This window comes from Aptenodytes patagonicus, chromosome 1, assembly GCF_965638725.1.
Source record: "Aptenodytes patagonicus chromosome 1, bAptPat1.pri.cur, whole genome shotgun sequence".
In the NCBI taxonomy this organism is placed as follows: domain Eukaryota; kingdom Metazoa; phylum Chordata; class Aves; order Sphenisciformes; family Spheniscidae; genus Aptenodytes; species Aptenodytes patagonicus.
In genome coordinates this window covers 68,800,603-68,820,417 of record NC_134949.1, presented here as the reverse complement: position 1 = coordinate 68,820,417, position 19,815 = coordinate 68,800,603, and the positions used below count along the sequence as shown (strand labels likewise).

At 52.2% G+C, this 19,815-nt stretch overlaps 1 protein-coding gene across 3 annotated transcripts in view; it reads left to right on the top strand.

Annotated features, from left to right (window-relative positions):
- Positions 1 to 13,790, top strand: part of LOC143161760 (sodium- and chloride-dependent GABA transporter 2) — a 33,978-nt gene extending 20,188 nt beyond the window's left edge. For all 3 annotated transcript variants that reach the window (XM_076340982.1, XM_076340993.1, XM_076340972.1), the window contains 8 exons: positions 5,419 to 5,522; positions 8,360 to 8,484; positions 9,076 to 9,188; positions 9,335 to 9,472; positions 10,613 to 10,715; positions 11,373 to 11,473; positions 11,934 to 12,104; positions 13,289 to 13,790. In XM_076340982.1, coding sequence (XP_076197097.1) covers positions 5,419 to 5,522; positions 8,360 to 8,484; positions 9,076 to 9,188; positions 9,335 to 9,472; positions 10,613 to 10,715; positions 11,373 to 11,473; positions 11,934 to 12,104; positions 13,289 to 13,408 — 975 coding nt within the window. In that variant the 3' untranslated portion in view covers positions 13,409 to 13,790. The remainder of the gene's footprint in view (positions 1 to 5,418; positions 5,523 to 8,359; positions 8,485 to 9,075; positions 9,189 to 9,334; positions 9,473 to 10,612; positions 10,716 to 11,372; positions 11,474 to 11,933; positions 12,105 to 13,288) is intronic.
- Positions 13,791 to 19,815: the final 6,025 nt, after the last annotated feature.

Below are 19,815 nucleotides of genomic sequence, written 5' to 3'. Positions count from 1 at the left end.
CGGGAGGTGCGTGCATCTTGCAGGGCTGTGACCTGCTGGGTTAACCATCGGCCCCCGTAGCCACGCTGGGGAAGGGGTCAGAGCCCCCAGATCCTTTCCAAATTCAGGCCCCTCCTGCTGCTGCTCCATGGCCAGCAAGAGCTGCTGCTTCCCAGCAAGAGGGGAGGGCGACTGTGGGCCTGCTAAATATTATTTGTTCCCCTTATTTATTTTTTTCCCAGCAAGCCTTTAACTTGACCCCGTGCACTCGGTTTGTGCTGTTGCTGGCCCCCCGCTTCTCCTTTCTGAAGGCGAGCGTGTTTGTTTTCGTGCCGGAGGGCGACCCGCTGCGCCTGTGCGTGGATGCATGCACCGGCGGGGCTGCCACTGGCACGCTGCGCTCGCTCCTGCCATGCACCCTTGTGCCCCGGCCCGGGGTCCCGTGCCCCTCCAGTCCCGGCAGAGGGTCTGCAGAGGGTCTGCAAGCCCAGGCACCGCTGCTGTCCTTGCCGGGGGGGTGGAGGGCAGGTACCGGGCAGCAGGGAGGGAGCGCTAGCAGCTCCCGCAGCGTGCCGGAGGGGCTCAGGGCTGGCGTCCTCTCCACCTTGCCCGAGCAATGCATCCGTGTGGGGTGAACCACAGCTGTATTTACCTTGCGGGGCTTTCTCCTCCTCCTCCCACGCCTCTCACCAGCCCTGCCGGCGTGGGACCCGGGTGGATAGCCAGCCGCGGCCGCGCAGGCCTGCTGAGTCTGATCTCAGCGCTGACATAGCAGGAAGGAATAAAGCTGTCTTTCTGTCCGCCTGCCAACAGTGGAGCAAGGGGGACCGTAAAGCCTGGCTTCCCGGGCAGCAAGGAGCGTCGCTCAGAGCATCTCTTGCCCCTCCGCACCACCCTGGGGCAGGCAGCTGTGCTCTTCAGGATGAACCAGAAACCTGTTTGTTTTCTTGTGGTGTTTAAAGAAACCCAGCAGTGGGAGGGCTCCCCAGGTGTAAAATGTCCCTGTGGGTCGGCGGGTGCCCCGAGGTGTGGGGATTACATGCGGTCAGTGCTTACTGGCGGGGCATCGCAGGGGCCTTGAGTGCCAGCACAGGGAGGTTAACTGGGGAACAAAGACCCCATCCCTGATTCCTAAGGAGCCCGAGGACGTACTTTCCAAGCTGCTGGGGCTTGGGGCTGGGAACGTGATGCTTGGCTGGGCGTAGGGTGGGCAGAAGGACCAGGAACGCTTTATGGAAACATCAGTGGCTCGTTCCCTGCCTTGTCTTTCCTGGGGTAAATGAGGACGAGGGAAAGCATTGGCCTGGGCTGTGCAGCATGGCAGTGGGCTCTTTGCAGCAGGGCCCCAGGGCCGCACAGCCCTGCGCCGTTGCGGTGCTGCGGTACGTGGACTGGGTCTTTGGGCTGGGGCCTGTGGCCCAGTCCTGAATGAAGGGGGAAAGGCAATAATCTGGAAATGGTGCCCTGGGCGTCTTGAGGTGAAATCTTAGGAATCAAGATCTCTCCCCTTTTAAGGCTGGGCTGAAGCGATGTGTTTGCATGGTGCAGCAGGTGTCTGGTGGGTAGCACCAGCGCCACAGGCTGAGCCGTGAACTGTGGTGCTGGGTGCGAAAGAAATGCTGGTTGAACTGCAGCTCAAGACTTGGGTGGATTTTGCTCTCTGCTCTGCATTATGCCGAGTGTGACCCTCCACGCAGCACGTACCCTCTCCGTGCTGTATCATCTCTGCTTGCTGATGGGAACAGTTCGGCGCTTCTCAGCATGGCACCTGTATTTGATGTATGACATGCACTGGGGTTCAATAGCATTTTACTCGAAAAAGGTCTTTACTGTTATTTTTGTAAGTGCTTTGAGATCTTCCTAAGGAAGGATCTGTTTCAGTACAGGGGGCTATTAAATTCCAGCTCATGTAATAAAGTGAATATTGCTGAGAAAATTAAGGGGTGAAGGAATATGTCCTCTTATAGGCCATAACCATCTTGGATAACTGCAGCTCAGGTGTGAAGGCTTTGGCTAAAAACAGAGAGTAGGAAGTTATTACAAACTGGAGTAACAACATGTTCAAGGAAATTGAATTATGAATTAAATAAACTGGATAGCTTAGAGAACTGCAGACAACAATCAAATCAAAATACCCATGCTGCCAATGTGCCAGCAAAATCTGAACAGGATAAACTTTACCACTCTCTTTGGGAGCAGTGGCCAGAGAACAGCAGCACACTTTTATCTGCATGGGAAAGAGCCCTGCCTGATCCCAGCGAGCCCCTTTAGTCAGAGTGGAAATATTAAAATAATGAGAGGCTGTTGATCAGCAGCACAGGAGGGAAATGGGGGGTCTTGGAAGAGCTGAAAAAAACATTCCTCTGAGTCACTGCAGGGAGAGAAATGAGCACAAGCAGCAGGTTGGGGAGGGAAGATTTGGGTTGCTGTTTTCTGAAGTGAGTGGTCTGTGTAGCCCCTGTGAGCCCACGGGGCCGGGTGGGCAGCGGTGCTTCTCATGAGGGGCTTGAGGAGGAGGCTGGACCACAGATGGGCTGAGGCCCCTTCTGACCCCAGTGATCCTGCAGTCCTGGGACTTGCTGCCACTGCTCAGCTCCATCACTAGTAGGTCAGGAGCACCCACGGCATCAGTCTTGTTGCAGTCCATTGACCCCCAAGCAATTTCGGAACTGCCAGGGGGCTGGGAAGGGCACAAAGGTGGCTTGGTCTTTGGCCCAAGAGCTGCAGTAACCTTTTAAAATGGGAAATAAAGTGCATGCAGCCCGAGCTGGTGCTCACAGTTGTGCTGGCTAAGTAGGATCATAAGCTCTGCAAGCCAAGCTTAGCTTTATTTACAGTTTCAGCCACAGGCTGCCTTGCTTCAAATGCGAGCATATGCTAAGGCAGGTCCTGTATTCCTTAAAGACATCCCTTTGGGGCTAGGCTCCCAAACAGCCCAGTGTGCACCCCATGGGTGTTGTGTTGGGCAGAGCAGGCAGCGGAGCGGGGAGCCCACAGACCCCATGCTGGTCTCTGCTACACAGTCAAGGGTATCACTGGGTTTTAGAAATGAGCCACTTCATAAGCCACGGAGGTAATGAAGCTTAGTGTCTTGATATTTGGCTTCTACCATGGCTGGTAAAGCATCAGTTCTTTTCCTGCCCCTGGGATATTTCTCATATCTTGTGTGATTTATCTGATATTTAACACAGGTTGACTCTTCCTCCCTGTAGCTTTCTGCTCAGTGGGGACACTGAGTTCCTGTCTTTTTCCTTTTCCCTGGCTGTTGTGAAATTCATAGGTAGTTGATATCCTTGAGGTTTCTACCAACTGTTAAATCTGGTTGAAATTTGTCAACTGGGCCCAATGTTATGGCAAGTGTGGGGTAGGCAGTTTGGTGGCAAAAGTCTTGTTATCTTGACAAATTGAACTACAAGGGCTCCAAAACCCACGAGAGGTGTGGTTCAAGCCCAAATCTGATGAAAAACCAGAGCTGTAGCAATGAACAGCAAAATAAAATGCAAACCTAACAAAACATTTCACCCCGATCTGTGCAAAGATGCTTAAATTATTGATGCAAAGGTCATCATGGGTCCAGCTCACCTCAATGCCTTGCTGTGCCTAAGAAGTAGCTGAAAAGTGAAGGCTGTACCCTTACTGCCCACAAGCACAGTGATGCTTTAGGAATCAATTATAAAAAGGGCTTTGATTTTTTTTTTAATCTTTTTGAAGTGCAAAAATTAACTAATACCCTGCTCTCTAAACCCACCTCCCCACGCAGCTCTTCCAAAAAGAGTAAAATACACCAAGGTCAATTACTTTTTAAATGTCCCAGTGCCTCGAACTAGCTGTCCCAGTCCCACCTCATCGTCTGTCCCTTCCCATTCTACAAATCAGAGATTTGATCTGACTCCCTGTGAAATTGTGAACAGGGTTTCCATGGACCGAAGAGAAGGTGGTGGGGCTGAACGTTAGCAGAGTTGCTTGCAGGACAGTCAGGGAGAGCAGTTTCACCAAATCTAGCCCTAGAAGCACTTTGCTTTCTCTCCCTGCGGACTGTGCTGCTGGGTCTTGCAGCACGATTCGTTCTGTGCAGCTGTCCCTTGAGCTAAAAACAGAATTTCCTCCAGAAAACCACAGCTAATGGGATCGTAACGTCCCTTCGTAAGGCCCATCAGCCCAGGAAGGAGAAGAGGTAAATACGAAACAAAACCTTTCGCCACATGATTGCTCTTTGGCCAGTATGGAAGAGGAAAGGCAGAACCATGCATTGATGAGGGTGGCCTGAGCAACAGGGGTGGTTGGGCAGGTGCTCAGGACATGAGGTCTTGGCTGACAGGTAAAGGTGTGATTTGGAGTCATCAAAACCACTGTGGTGAGTTCCATTGACTTCTGTTCTTCTCAGAGGGGATCCTGGGGCAAGGCTGGTGTTTGTCCGAGGGCTCACCAGCACTGCTACTCTGGGGAAGGAGGGTATCGCCAAATGGAGACTTCTCTCACTAAAGTTGTCCCAGTAATACTTTTCTTCTGCTTTTCTTTCCTAACTAGCTTCTCTTTTGTCTCTAGAATGTGGCTGCCCTTCAGCATTGGTTGAATGATTGTCTTATCTCTATTTTATAAACCCCTTAGGAAGAAAGATCTTAGAAAACAGAGGGTTTAATTAATAATCTTTGTCATTGCTTCATTCTTCACTGTTGGTTCCTGCTTTTGCTGTTCTCTGCAGAAGGCAGTGGCAGTGGTTGCATTGGTGACTGCACACAGCTAGGCTTTCAGATCAAATTTGGCATTGACAAATGTCAGCCTCGGAGCACTGGGACATGTTACTGACAGTGAGAGCGAAGCGGAGTTCAAAGGCACCTCGTGGGACTAACAACGTTCTTGTATTTTCTTTTAGGAGCTGTCTTTTGCAAACAACTCTGTTTATTTCTAGTACTCCTCTTCTCCCCAGTTAATTTTCTTTTAAGTTTTGGAGCCTTTAAATTAGGTCTTGGAGAGAAGGGCCACCACCAGAAGCTGTATGTACCTGTGCTGCCCAGTGGGAGACCAGGCTTGCCCAAATCAAGTCCCCCTCCTCTGCTAGCAGAGGGCTCCTTCAGCTCTTGTGGAAAGTGTTCATTTGGTCTCTTGCTGCTGGGAGGCTCTGCGGAGTCACAGGATTCTGCAGATTTGTCCAAGGAAGAAAGAGATGATGATGAAGAGCTATACCTGCAAGGCTCCCATTGCATCCCTTCCCTCTGGCACTCTTAGCACCCCCTGGGTGCCTCACTGAGCACTGTAATTCCTGGCAATATATAACCTGCCCCTAGAAAAGGCTTGTCTAAATGCTGGATGTTGCTGATCTGATCACTGGCCTTTCTGCTGATTACGGCAGCCCCTGGGGCTCTGCCTCTTTGCATCCGTGCAGTGTCTGCGCTCTGTGCTGGCCTTGTCTTCTCACCTGTCTTTGCATCTCCCTTGCAGGTCTGGATGGATGCAGGCACTCAAATCTTCTTTTCGTATGCAATTTGTCTGGGATGCCTGACAGCTCTGGGCAGCTACAACAAATACCATAACAACTGCTACAGGTAACTGGAGCATGGCTCTGCTGCCTAGAGCCTTCCCCTCCCTGAACATGAGTGCACATAGGCTGGTGAACTGCTGGAGGCTACTGGCCTTTGGAAGTGTCATGTTTTCTGTTTCTACTTAAGGTGTAAGAAAACTTTGTCCAGGTTTTCTCCCCAAATCCAGCTCTCTGTGCTTTCTACCCAAGGGAACTTTCTGTCCGTGCCATGGATGACAAATCCCCTCTTCCACACCAGCTGAGACCCAGCAAAGTCAGATTGTCTACACTAGCTTTGTGACCCCAGCCCACACCACAACCTCCCCTATTACATGGGTGCATGAATAGCCAGAGAGGAAGCAGAGCTGTGAGATCTAATGGCTCTAGACTGGAGTCCTTTCACCTTCGCCTTTACCCTTCCTAGGTACATTTGGACCTAGGGTCTTGCACAGTTGTCAGTGCTCTGAGTTCCTATGTGCTATCTATGGTCTACATGCAAACCTGCAGATATGACTTCTGCTTCTTGCATACTCTCCCTGTGCTGGACTGCCCTTGAACAGAGATGGGCCAGGCTGACAGATTCAATCAGGCTGTCAAGTTGAAGTGGTCAGGTGAAAATAAACTCATTTCGCTGTAAATGTATCCAGCGTCTGGAGCTGCATCCTGAGGGGTAAAAGGCTCGTGCAAGTTGTAAAAGCTACCCGCCTCCCTTCCCACCCTTTCTCTGCTGGCTGTGTTGCTCCTCGCAGTGGGTTCTCTCTCCAACTTTTGTTGTCATTGCTGTGGAAGGTCCAGGCAGACCAAACAGCTACATGGTCCTTGCTTGGCATCTTTCTCTCTCTTCACTTTAGGAGAAGTTCACCCCTGCTGTAGGGATGCCTCTCCGACAGCAGCTGGGCTTGGATTCCTCTTCCTTTTCATGTCCCTTCTTCCAGATGCAGTTTTGAGAGAAAAAGCTGTGGGAAAAGAAAAGATAACAGATCTGGCTGTGGCCTGCTGCATGTCCTTGGGCATTACCCCTCTGCATCTCCAGTCTGGATGTGTAACATGGATATGATGACAGGGGCTGCTTAGCAGCAAGGTTGTAAAAAGCTTCTGTAGCTGCAGCTGGGAGACACTATAGAAAGGGGAGAAATGTCTGTTTGCACACAAACCCTTTATGCTATTTGGCTTTGCTAGGGAAATTGTTCTTAGTTTCGGTGTTAAACATCTCACCAGCCTGTTCCCAGGCATGGACCCAGTTTTAATGGGTCGGTCCTGTTCTCTGCAACCTTGGTTTGCACAGGGAGACAGAACCAGGCTTTAACAGGGCAGATGGACACCAGCATGGTGCCCCACTCAAGTATCCCAGGCCAGGTGTAACCTTTGGTGACCTGGGAAAAGAAAAGGATGTGGGCAGGAGGGGCCATCGTTCATATGGCAGCAGTCCAAGATGGCACCAAACGGCATTTTCTGGGACTGTAAGAGAGATCATCAGTGCTCCCTGGCTCCTTTTCAGGTGAAAATCTGGAGAGACCTCTTTGCTCTGGCCATTGCCTGCATGTTACCCTCCACAATGACACCTCTTCCCACCTGCCAGGTGACTGGAGAGCACCTCCCAGCCCATGCCTTTCCAAGGAGGGTTTGACCTGTCATGCATACATCCAGGGGAAAGAGGGAGAAACACTGGGAAGGAAGAGGAACTATTTGAAATAAGTGGGAATTTGTATAAAATGACTGAGAATATAATTTGAGTGGAGAGCAGGCAGTTTATCGCAACCGGAGAAATGAGGTTCTGGCATGGGCTTCCCACTGGGTTAGCTGAGCTTGGTGGAGCGTGACCCTCCTTATCAGCTGGGAGATTTGTGGGGACTCACCCTGCAGGCCTCTTTCAGTCTCTCCTGCCCCAGAAAGCAAGTGCAAAGGCAGAGCAATGGTGTTAGGTGCTGTGCAGTCCTTGACGATGCAAAGAGCTGTGGTTTGGAAGGAATAATCTGAATTTGTATGGCGTAGGAGCTCTGTGTGAACTATACTTTCTCTCTAGAAATGGTTGCAGACCTTGAATAGATCTAGCTAACATGCAGGGAGGAGCATGAAGCCCCCAGAATGCTAGATACTTAGAGTGATACAAAAAATCACACTGGATTTGCAGAGTAACATTTAATTAAGTCAGAGCGGACCATGAAATGCCAGAAGGGGTCTGTTTGTTCAGTTTGGTTCAGAATATCTCGGAAAGATGCTGCAAATGTTATTGTTGTCCCCAGGGTTGCAGTCACAAGAGGACTAGGGAGACTGGAGTGTGAAAAGGAATTGGATAGATAAGACTTTAAGAGTAGATGGATGGGAATGAGATGAAACAGAGACAAAAGGGAATAGATGAGAGAAAATAAATTGGATGGCTCTGTTCATTTTTTTCTCATAATGTGAGGACCAGGAGATATCTAGTAGTGCTGAGAACCAAGAACATTGTAACTGACCTGAGAAATCTATTAAGGAAAAAAAACATGCCCCCTTCTCAGACAAAATAATCTCTTGTACTGTCTGCTACAGGAGGGACCAGGGGAGAGAGAGGAAGAAAAAAAAAAGTCAGGCATTTAGATGTGTAGCAAGACTCTCTCATGAGCACAAGCTTAGGTGAGGAATGAATCTTTATGTTGTCCTTGGAAAAGGCTTTCCCTGCGGGGGCTCCTGTTGTTTTGCCCACCCTGGGGCACCCTCGTGCAGCTCCTGGTGCTGAGCTGAGCTGTAGGGGTGCTGGGAGAGACGCCCTGCTGTGGGCACAGTGGCTGGGGTGGGAGAGTGGGTGCTGTCCCGGGGGGCTGCCATGGGGTGGGGGTCATACCTGGAACCCCACCTGGCTGATGCTGTGCCCCCTCCTCCCAGGGACTGCGTGGCCCTCTGCTTCCTCAACAGCGGCACCAGCTTCGTGGCCGGCTTTGCCATCTTCTCCATCCTGGGCTTTATGGCGGCGGAGCAGGGCGTGCCCATCGCTGAGGTGGCTGAGTCGGGTGAGTGGGGCTGTGGTGGGACGAGGCCGTGGGGGTGCTGCCTTTTGGGCCCCCTCAGCAAGGGGAGCATGCCCACAGGATACCCACCCTGGGGCAAACAGTGTTGCAACCGCAGGTTCCCATCCTGGCGGGCAGCTCTGCTTTCTGCCTCCAAAAACCAGGGAGAAACAAATGCACGCTCATGAAATGTTAAGATGCAATGGCCATGTCTTGAGGTCAATATAAGCTGCCGATAAGGGTTAGGGTTAGGCAGCTGCTGTCTCTCGGTGGAGGGGTGAGGTGCCTGCATGGCATATGCCCAGGCTTGTGCTGTGCTCCCCTGGGCTCAGAGGCTTTCCTTGGCTCCCAGCCCTCGCGACGGTGATGCAGCTGGAGCTTGCTGTGTCCCCTTTCCCTCCCTTCCTGCTGGGCTCCTCTACCCCTCGAGAAGCCTGGGTTTCATGCACAGTGCTGGTATAACTGGAGTGAGAGGCTGCATGGCTGCAGGCTGTGCCTTGGCCGGGTAGCTGCCTCAGGTGGGTCTGCATCAGCTGTGCTGTGCCGCTGCCGCTGCCATGCTGCTGCCTGCTCTGAAAGCCCTTCTCCCCGCAGGGCCTGGCCTGGCATTCATCGCCTACCCTCGGGCTGTAGTCATGCTGCCCTTCTCGCCGCTCTGGGCATGCTTCTTCTTCCTGATGGTTGTTTTGCTGGGACTGGACAGCCAGGTAAAGGCACAGGTGCAGGGCGATTCCTTACCAGAAAATAGCCACCGTCCCTTCGGGACAGGCTTGAACTTGGCTGAGTTGGGGGCAGTGGGGCTGGGGAGCCGGTCAGGACAGGCTGATGGAGGTGGGATCTCTGCTCTTTGCAGTTTGTCTGTGTGGAGAGCCTCGTCACAGCTCTTGTGGACATGTACCCCACCATCTTCCGCAAGAAGAACCGCCGGGAGACCCTCATCCTGCTGGTTTCTGTCCTCTCCTATCTGGTCGGGTTGGTGATGCTCACAGAGGTATTTTGGGCTCAGACCACCTGCGCGGTGCTCGCTGGGTCTGAGTGCTCCGCTGGCAGAGTGGGGCCTGGTGGGTGGTGGGGTCCTTGCTGGGACCGAGAACTTGCTGGTGAGCCCCATCCTGCTGCACAGTGCCTGGGGGAGGCTGCCCTTCCTCCCCATGATGTTCGCGTTTTCCCTTCCAGCCCTCACCCCTTGTGCCAATCGCAATCCTGAGACCTCTCCTGCCAAGAGTGATAATTGGAGCTCTGGACAGCCCATATTTTGGTTATAGATTTATCTTTACATGAGCCAAACCTTTACAGCTGTAGCCTGTTTCATGGTGAGGGGAGTGCCTTTGTCCTCTTTCCTCCTGGATGGAGCTATATGAACACTTGGTGTAAGGAAATTTGGTGGGCCTGAGTGAGCCCCATATCTATTACACTGATTTCCTGTATATTCCCCTTGTTGTGATTAATTGGCTGGGAGTTAAACTGTTCTGGTTTAAAACCTTTAACTCCTCCTAGCAGTATGTGTGTAGGGATTGATGCTGCCATGATGCTCTTTGCATCTTCTGTTTTCCTTTGGGCATAATTTTGAAAAAGCTGCCTTCGATGTTGCACCTGCAGCTTCGTGCCTGGACTTACCTGCAGGCCCATTTTGTAGACAGCCTTGCAGACCTGGGCAGTGAAACAGCCAGGCTGCCAGCCTCTGGGCCCACAGCAACAGGTACTTGCAAAACTGCATGCACTGTTACTTCCCTGGGCAAATTAGGAGGCTGAAGTAAATCAGATGCATTGTGTCTCTTAAGGGGGTTTCCATCCTCACTTCCAGATACAAGAGTTGCTTTGTTTTTACCTTGTCCTAAAATATCCCCACGATCCCTGGCAGTCACTTGCCCTCCCCTGCCCTGCCCTAGAATGAAGGGTTGCAGAGACCCCCGAGAGCGGGACTGCTTCATGTCTCCATCAGGCCTTGAGCACAAGGGACATGGCCTTTGCTATTGGCTAAAACCATGCCCCAGAAAGAGGAAGGTGCCTCCATCTCTGGGGAAGATGTTGAGTTTGTTTCCTGCTCTGGCTGGAGTTCTTCGCCTGTGCCTGATTCCTCTCCCCTCTCTCCCTCCCCACCTCGCCTCGCTGCCCTCTTGGCCCTTCCCAGGGTGGGATGTATGTCTTCCAGCTCTTTGATTACTATGCTGCCAGTGGCATGTGCCTGCTCTTTGTGGCCATCTTCGAGACTCTTTGCATCGCCTGGGTCTATGGTGAGTATGAACCAGGGGGGTCCCCAGCTCTGGTCTCTCAGGCTCTCGCTTGGTCCATCCTAAAAATGCTGGTCCATAGCTTCTCTTGGCATTTGCTTCGCAGTGCAAGGCAGACCTCTAAACCCTTGCTTTGGTGCCCATGGACTCAGGTAGCGGAGGTTTCCTCACAGCAACGCCCTGGGGGATCTGCTTGGCAGATATCCACAGCATGTTCCTATGTGCCCCTGCTTTTGAGGTCCTCCTTCCTTGGGGACTTGGAGCTGGCTGGGAAATCCTTTCCCAACATGTGTATAGAGGAGTCTGAGACCCTCAAACATTTTTGAAAGCCCTCTCTCAGCCTTGATGTTCACAAGAGATGGGTAAAACCTGGGTTCAGGTCCCAGCCTGGGTTCAGGTCCTAGCCTGGGAGATGCCAGCTGAGGGGCTGGCCCTGCTGACCCTCTGGGCTGTTCTGGAGTGAGAGGATGTTAGTCCAGGACAAAGACTGAAGCTGGCCACACTCCTGGCGAGCTCCCCGATGGGGCTGTTGGCTGTGCTGAGGTTACTGCCTCATCTTCTGGGGAGCACCCAAACAGTGGTGAAGCAGGACCCCAGACATGCAGACCCTGCTGCCCTCCTTCCCTGGTAGCAGCGAGGCATCCTTCCCCTCTTCCACAGGTGCCGAGCGTTTCTACGATAATATTGAAGATATGATCGGCTACCGGCCATGGCCCATCATCAAATACTGCTGGCTTTTCATCACTCCGGCGGTTTGCATGGTGAGGGCCCACAGGAAGAGGAGCTGTGGGGAGGAAGATGGGCAGAGCTGGGTGCCTCTGAGATATAGATACCTACATATATACAGAGGGATGTTCATATGTATAGGGAGTTATGTGGCCTGTACTATGGGAGCCTGTTCTGTGTATTTGTGGCTTTGGGGGCCAGGCATGGGGCTAAACAATGGGGAGAGGGGCCAGGCTCAGCAGTGATAGAGGTGTCTGCCGGTGGGGAGAGCTCCTTGCTGCCATGCCCAGTGCTGCACATGGGGGCTGTCCCAGCCAAGCTTGCTTGACTGGTGTCTCCTCTGTTGCTGTCCTGGGGAGCTCTTTTTTACCATGAGACTCTGTGCAGGCGTGGACTCACCAGGAAGACCTCTCTTGGCTAATGGTGTTGATTTTCTTGCTCTTTTTCTCTTGGTTTTTCTTGCTTTTTTTCTCTTGGTCTCTTCCACCTTGCCAGGCAACCTTCCTGTTTTCTCTAATCAAATACGCCCCGCTGACCTACAACAAGAAGTACGTGTACCCGTGGTGGGGAGACACCCTGGGCTGGCTGCTGGCCCTCTCCTCCATGGTGTGCATCCCTCTCTGGATTGTCTACAAACTCTTCACCATCAAAGGCTCCCTCAGAGAGGTGAGGCTGGTGCTCTGGGATCAGGGCATGGGCTGTGCTTCTGTGTTGAAATCCAGCCTTGCAGGGGGATCATTTGCGTGTTGCAGGTTAAATAACAGGGAGCCTAGAATAAATTGATTGAATGAGTCCATTGCTATAGCTGACTGTTGGTTTTATTAAGTTCTGCCTGGCTGGAGGGCTGCTCCAAGCTGACTGTTGCCTCTTGGTGCCCTTTGTTTATTGCTTCTGTCTCTTTGCAAACACCATTAGGAAAAAATTCATTAGATGGAGAGGATAAAGATGATCTCCAGTGCCTCGAGTCAGTTTGGAGGCTGCCCTTAACTGAAGCTTGGGGACTTGCTCTGAGAAAGCTCCAGATTCCATGAATGTTGTGGGCAGCTGAGTTCCCCAGTCTATGCTAAGGCTATAGGGATAGGTGTAGAGGATCACTGGGAGTTTGGAGTTTCCATCGCAGCCTCAGTGCCCTGGGCCTGCCCAGCTCCTGGAGCTGTTGTGACCCATTGCTGGCTGCCCTGGTTGTGCACTGGGAGGGCAGGGACCTGGAAAACCAGACCTTGCTCCAGACAGGCATCCCATCCCCGCCATGGCTCATGGTTTCAGAGGGAGGTTTCACAGACAGTCCTGAACCCCCAGGATCCCACCCGTTCTCTGCCTCCCACAAGTGCTCAAGAATGGGTTGTGACAGCAATGGGCCCTGACCCCTGTGTCCAGCACAGACAGTGGGGAGTGGGCACAGCTGCAGGAGCATGGCAAGGGCCACGCTCATGACGTAGAGGGTAGCCTCTTTACGCACTTGCTGTCCCAGTTAAAGCCAAATCTGTGAGCACAGGCTGTCCCTTTGCAGTCTGTGCTGATGGAGGGGATGACCTGGAGGTACTTGGGCACCAACCTTTCTTTGGACTGCTTTCTAGCCCTGGCCTGGAGCAAAAAGAGGACAGAGCTTTCCTACTGTGTCTCAGGTCTCTCATGTGCTCAGTGCTTGTCTTGGGACAAGCAGCTCAAAGATGAGTTTATCCCCTTAGTCTCTGAAGTGCTGACTGTCCTAATTTGGGACACCTCTGGCATTTAGGGACCAGACCTGCAGCCCTGCCTGGCTCACTGAATGATACCCATGACTGGAAGGGGAGGGCCCAGGTCACCTTTTGTCCTTGCGGCTGTGTTCAATGACTGCCTTTGCCTTCCAGAGGCTCCGCCAACTCACCTGCCCACTTGAGGAATTGCCTTCCATGCCGGGCACGGGACAGCCCCTTCCCTCCACCAGAGCTGGCCTCCTGATGCTGACAGAGCTCGAATCTCATTGCTAGGACCAGTGTGGCTCTCCCTCCCTCCCCCCAGGATGGTTTCTATACAGCCTTTACCACCTGTTGGATAACACAAGGATTCTTCACTCGCCAAGGAGAGAGGGATTTCTTGGCTGAGCTCCCTTCCCCGGAAGATTTGAAGGGCTGAGGAAGAGGCTGTTGTGGAAATGGTCTGCGTGGAGTTAGCAATGCACCTTAATCCTCTCTCTGGAGAGGGCTCTGAAGGGGCAGATCAAGCACCAGTATTCCTGAGCATCCCCAGCCTTCTGGTGGGCAGAAAGGAAGGACTGATCCTGGAGTGGAGAGTGTCAGAGAGTCTCAGAGGTGTGGCTCCAGTGTGGACTTTGGGAGCTTCTCCATTCATTCCATTAAATCCTTGTTTTTCCCCTCTAGATCCGCTCTGTCTCAGTTTTGTCTCACCAGCATCCCTTGCTCACAGCACGTTAGGTGGGATGTGTGTTAGCGGAGCTGTGCTGGGCATTCAGGTCTGGATCTCTGTTGCACTGGCACATTGGTAGGGGAGGGTGGCCAGAGGAGAGGAAGCTTGGTTGGGGTAGGAAGGAAAACAGGGAACACCGGTTCGGAGACCCCTGTAAGTGGTAGGCCTGGGGTACCTAGGTGAAGTGGAGAGCGCAATGCCATCTTCTGCTGGAGCATTGCCAGCTCCCAGCCAAAAGAGTCATCTGGCTGATGAGTCACTGGGCTATTCCCGGGGTCTGAGAGAAGCGTGTGGGTTTGCGTTTTCTTTGTGCAAGTGAAGGATCATGGGAAACTCTCCCTCATCTCTGCGGGTCTATGTCTTTTTTTGTACTGACTGCCTTCCAGGTGCTCTAGAGCCAGTCATTTTGGTTTTCCTGCATATGGAAGAAGGGCTGCATGGTTGAAGTGGGATCTGCATGTTATGCCAACAAACAAGGCCCCTCATTTCCAGGCTGTCTGAGTAAAAAAAATAAAAATCAAAGAGCTTGTGTTTTAAGTGCTGTAGCCCCAGCATCCGAGGAGGGCAGCCAGAGGGCATGTAACCCCGGGAAGCTGGATGGCTCCCAGGAAGCCCTGAGGAAGCTGGAGCCCGGGCGGAGCTGAGCGGGCAGCCGGAGGTGCTGAGCTTCCCGAAGCGCACATGGACACCGCTGGGCACCGCGCTACGGCCAAGGCTTCTGGTGCCGCGGGGAGAGGAAGGCGTAAATTAAAGCAATCCACGCCATTAGCCACAAGGTGGCCCCAGGACTTCACCTACCGCCGCAGCGCGGGGCTGGGGTCCCTGCGGGGCGGGCTGGGGGCAGCGGGCACCTCCGCGGCGGGGCCGGGATCCCCCCCCCCCCCGCCTCCCCCGCTTCGGAAGATCCTCTGGCTGGCTGTTTGGCTCTGCTCGCAGGGTCGGTGGCTGCCTGTTCACTAGCCGTAGGGCCGGGGAGAAATTTTCCCCTGGGTCACGGTGGCCCGGCCGTTCCCCCCCCACACCCCCGCGTTGCCTGTTGAGGTTTCCTCTGCGGACAGCTGCCTCCCACAGGGAACGGTGACCCCCCTTGTGGCACCTGCTGGTTTAGACCTCTAGGCAACGGCAAGTTCTTGGGGTTGGTTTTCTTGGGCTTGGTTTTCCCCAGTTTAGTGTTGTTGGAGCCTGGTGACCTGAGATGGGAGACAGGTCGATGACGGAAAGGGGTCACAAGCTTTCACTCACAGAGACCGTGAAACTCTGCTGAACGCCAAGTACTGAGAGGATTGCTGCTGGGAGGGTTTGTGGTGGTGCAGATTTAACCTCCAGGAGGGAGAGCCAACTGATCTGTGGTCCTCTGGGGCTTCACTGGCTCTGTTTCAGAGCGGCTGTGGAAACCTCATCTACTTTCCAGCCTGTTTTCCCTTTTCCCAGCTTATTTTCCACAGGAACTCTGGGGCGGGCGGGTTCCTTTGCTAGGCTGCATGTGCAACTATGGGTGAACCCCCCGTGGTCAGCCCTGCACCTCCCTTATCAAAATCTCAGCCGCTGGGTTTCTGCACACCTCCCTCCCTGCCTCTGGAGAGTGCTGGGGATGCTGAAGGCATAGGGCTGGGGGGCAGGAGGTCAGGGCTGAACCGGCTGTCACGGTTTTCCTGGGCAGCCTCAAAGTCTCAGAACCCCGGATTCCCCAGCTGCCACAGCACTTCATGGTGCTCATGTGTGAGCTGAGGGTAGGAAAGAGCTTAGAAACCCAGAGAAAGCCCCTTTTGGAAGAGACCCACAGTGTGATGGAGGATGGAACCATCCACCTGCCCTGCCACTTGGATACGGTACTGGCTGGTAGAAATTACTTCTAGAAATGAGTGAGTGGAGTTCAATACAGAAGTTTTTTTCTGTTGGCTTTTTGTGTGAATCATATTAGAAGCTCCAGCAACAGATATTTTTATTCATGTAATTCTAATCTTAAACAGAATTATACTTTCATTTTCCAGTAATATCTGTAAGAGGTTTGGCCCACTGGGAAGGTATTTTAACCCTAATAGAAAGTAGTAATTGTCCACAGCTATCTCTAAAATATGGCTGATGTAGAAAGTCTGCTCAGCTGCATGTAGGCAAAGTGGGAGTCTGCTGAAAGGCTTGTGACTTGCTTTGTTTCAAAATAGTCTGGTGTCCAGTGGATTGGGCATGTGGTTTATTGATCTGGTTATACATATGAGCCAGGAAACCTCCCAGGCCTGTGTTCCTACATGACCCAATTGCTGTAAAGCTTTGGATGAGCTAGGCAGGTCAGATGAGCAAGAAAACCAAAGGTTTTGCTGGACATTCTTAAATAAATGTCTTATTTCTGATAGGACTTTAAGACAAAGTATTGGAACCTGTGACGCCTGGCTTGAAATATGAATCAAGTATTTTCTGTATTGCTCACTGAGAAGGTTGATGGAGTAAATCTGAAATTAATATATTTGAAACTTCCAGACATAACATTTTTCACAGCACTTTTAAGACCCCATAGTTAGAGGGAATTTTGGTGAAATTCAGAATATGGTGATTTTGGCATATGGTGGTTGTTCATGATTTGGAATACGGCAAAAGGGATTTTCAGGCATTCGAGATCAGCCCAGTGCTCCTCTTCTTGCAGTCTGTGGAATTTACCCCTACTCATACCTTCTCCAGCTGGGGAGATGCTGATGTCCCTTTAGACAGGAGATGTGTGGTTGTTGGAAATTTCCCACCTTCAGAATCCAAAATCTGCAACTTAGCCTGAAAATTCAACCCATTATTTTCAGGAAAATGGGGATGAGATTGAAGACCCAGGTTTTTTCATGGTGGTTTTTTTTTTAGTTTCAAATTAGAAGTTCACATAAAAATAAAGAAGTCCCTGAGATTCTGCCCCAGGTCGTTAGTCCTTGGAAAGGATGACTGACCTTTCCGTCCATCTGTACGTGAAAACGAGGCTCTACTTTTCCCATATTGTGGTGCGTCAGTGGTGCCCGGGGAAGAGCATCAGCCCACGGATCAGGCAAAGAGATACTGTTGACCCTGCCGTGCTCCTCCATGGATGGAGGTGCCCACATAGGACAGGGGATAGACTTCAGATCTCGGGGACAGACCCCTGAACATGTGGAGCAGGATGCATCTACTCCCATGGGGAGCATCCCGAACGCTGGGGCTCCCAGCGTGTTCGAACAGATGCCTTGAGAGGTCCTTCTCCTTTTGCCACTAGTGATATATAAGACAGTTTTCCACAGCTATTGAAGAATCATGTAGTGTGAGTTGTGTCGCACATTTCAGTGACAAGAAAGGTGAATGTGTTGAGAGAAGACAGGCCATGGTGCATAAATGGAGAAAACAGAGTAAGATTAACATCTTAACACGTGGGATACATAATGCTGTGAAGCAGAGATCCCCAAATAATCAGTTAAGTGTGTCCTACAGGCCAGTGCAAATGAGCATATCCCTCAGAGCAGGGTGTTTGGCTGAGCCCTTGTCTGCTAATGTGGTTAGCAGCCTGCAGGATGGGGATCTGCATGGCGCAGATAAGGGAAGCACGCGTTGGGGAGCATAAAGATGGATTCGGGAAGTTGTTACTTCTGAGAAGTTACCAGTGACGTGGTTATCCCATTCTCCATCTGACCTGTCTAGAGGCACAGAATCATAGAATCATTTAGGTTGGAAAAGACCTTCAAGATCAGCAAGTCCAACCATTAACCTAGCACTGCCAAGTCCACCACTAAACCATGTCCCTAAGCGCCTCATCTACACGTCTTTTAAATACCTCCAGGGATGGGGACTCAACCACTTCCCTGGGCAGCCTGTTCCAATGCTTGACAACCCTTTTGGTGAAGAAATTTTTCCTCATGTCCAATCTAAACCTCCCCTGGTGCAACTTGAGGCCATTTCCTCTTGACCTATTGCTTGTTACTTGGGAGAAGAGACCGACACCCACCTCGCTACAACCTCCTTTCAGGTATTGTGGAGAGCGATGAGGTCTCCCCTGAGCCTCCTTTTCTCCAGGCTAAACAACCCCAGTTCCCTCAGCCGCTCCTCATAAGACTTGTTCTCCAGACCCTTCACCAGCCTCGTTGCCCTTCTCTGGACACGCTCCAGCACCTCGACGTCCTTCTTGTAGTGAGGGGCCCAAAACTGAACACAGGATTCGAGGTGCGGCCTCACCAGGGCCGAGTACAGGGGCACGATCACTTCCCTAGTCCTGCTGGCCACACTAGTTCTGATACAAGCCAGGTATTGCTATTGGCCTTCTTGGCCACCCGTGCACACTGCTGGTTCATATTCAGCCGGCTGTCAACCAACACCTCCAGGTCCTTTTCCGAGAGGCAGTTTTCCAGCCACTCTTCCCCAGGCCTGTAGTGTTGCACGGGGTTGTTGTGACCCAAGTGCAGGACCTGACACTTGGCCTTGTTGAACCTCATACAATTGGCCTCAGCCCATCGATCCAGCCTGTCTAGATCCCTCTGTAGAGCCTTTCTAACCTCAAGCAGATCAACACTCCCGCCCAACTTGGTGTTGTCTGCAAACTTACTGAGAGTCACTCAATCCCCTCATCCAGATTATTGATAAAGATATTAAACAGAACTGACCCCAGTACTGAGCCCTGGGGAACACCACTTGTGACCGGCCACCAACTGGATTGAACTCCATTCACCACAACTCTCTGGGCCCGGCCGTCCAGCCAGTTTTTTACCCAGCGGAGAGTATGCCCGTCCAAGCCATGAGTAGCCAGTTTCTCCAGGAGAATGCTGTGGGAGACAGTGTCAAAGGCTTTACTAAAGTCGAGGTAGACAACATCCACAGCCTTTCCCTCACCCACTAAGCAGGTCACCTTGTCATAGAAGGAGGTCAGGTTAGTCAAGCAGGACCTGCCTTTCATACACCCATGCTGGCTGGGACTGATCACCCGGTTGTCCTGTACATGCCGCCTGATGGCACTCGGGATGACCTGCTCCATAAGGTTCCCCGGCACTGAGGTCAGGCTGACAGGCCTGTAGTTCCCTGGATTCTCCTTGCGGCCCTTCTTGTAGATGGGCGTCACATTTGCTAACCTCCAGTCAACTGGGACCTCCCCGGTTAGCCAGGACTGCTGATAAAGGATTGAAAGTGGCTTGGTGAGCACTTCCCCCAGCTCCCTCAGTACCCTTGGGTGGATCGCATCCGGCCCCACAGACCTGTGCGTGTCTAAGTGGTGGAGCAGGTCACTAACCATTTCCCCTTAGATTACGGGGGCTTCATTCCGCTCCCTGTCCCTGTCTTCCAGCTCAGGGGGCTGGGTACCCAGAGAGCAACTGGCGTTACTATTAAAGACTGAGGCAAAGAAGGCATTAAGTACCTCAGCCTCTTCCTCATCCTTTGTCACTATGTTTCCCCCCACATCCAATAAAGGCTGGAGATTCTCCTTAGCCCTCCTTTTGTTGCTAATGTATTCATAGAAATTTTTTTTATTATCTTTTACGGCAGTAGCCAGACTAAGTTCTAGTTGGGCTTTGGCCCTTCTAATTTTCTCCCTGCATAGCCTCACGACATCCTTGTAGTCCTCCTGAGTTGCCTGCCCCTTCTTCCAAAGGTCATAAACTCTCCTTTTTGTGTGGTGGGACAGCAGTGCTTTCCCATTCCTCCTGTGCACCCTGCATGTACTCAGGGCAGCCCCCTCCTACGAGGGCCACTCGGTCCTGCTGACCTGAGGTGGCTCCCAGGGAGCCCAGTGGTGTGGGGAAGCCCCTCCCCATCAGTTAGATCCTCAGGGCAGCGGGATCAACATGGCTGAAAACGGCAGAGGCAGCCAAACCGCAGTCACTGGGCAGGGTGGGACTAGCCGTGTGGCAAGCCCATTGACTTCAAGGCAGGGGAGTATCCTACAGCTCAAGGCCACGTGCAGGACCTACCAGCGAGAAGGGTGCTGCTCCTTGGGCACAGCAATGGGGCTTCCTCCTGTCATGGTTTTCCTGCCTGCAAAATT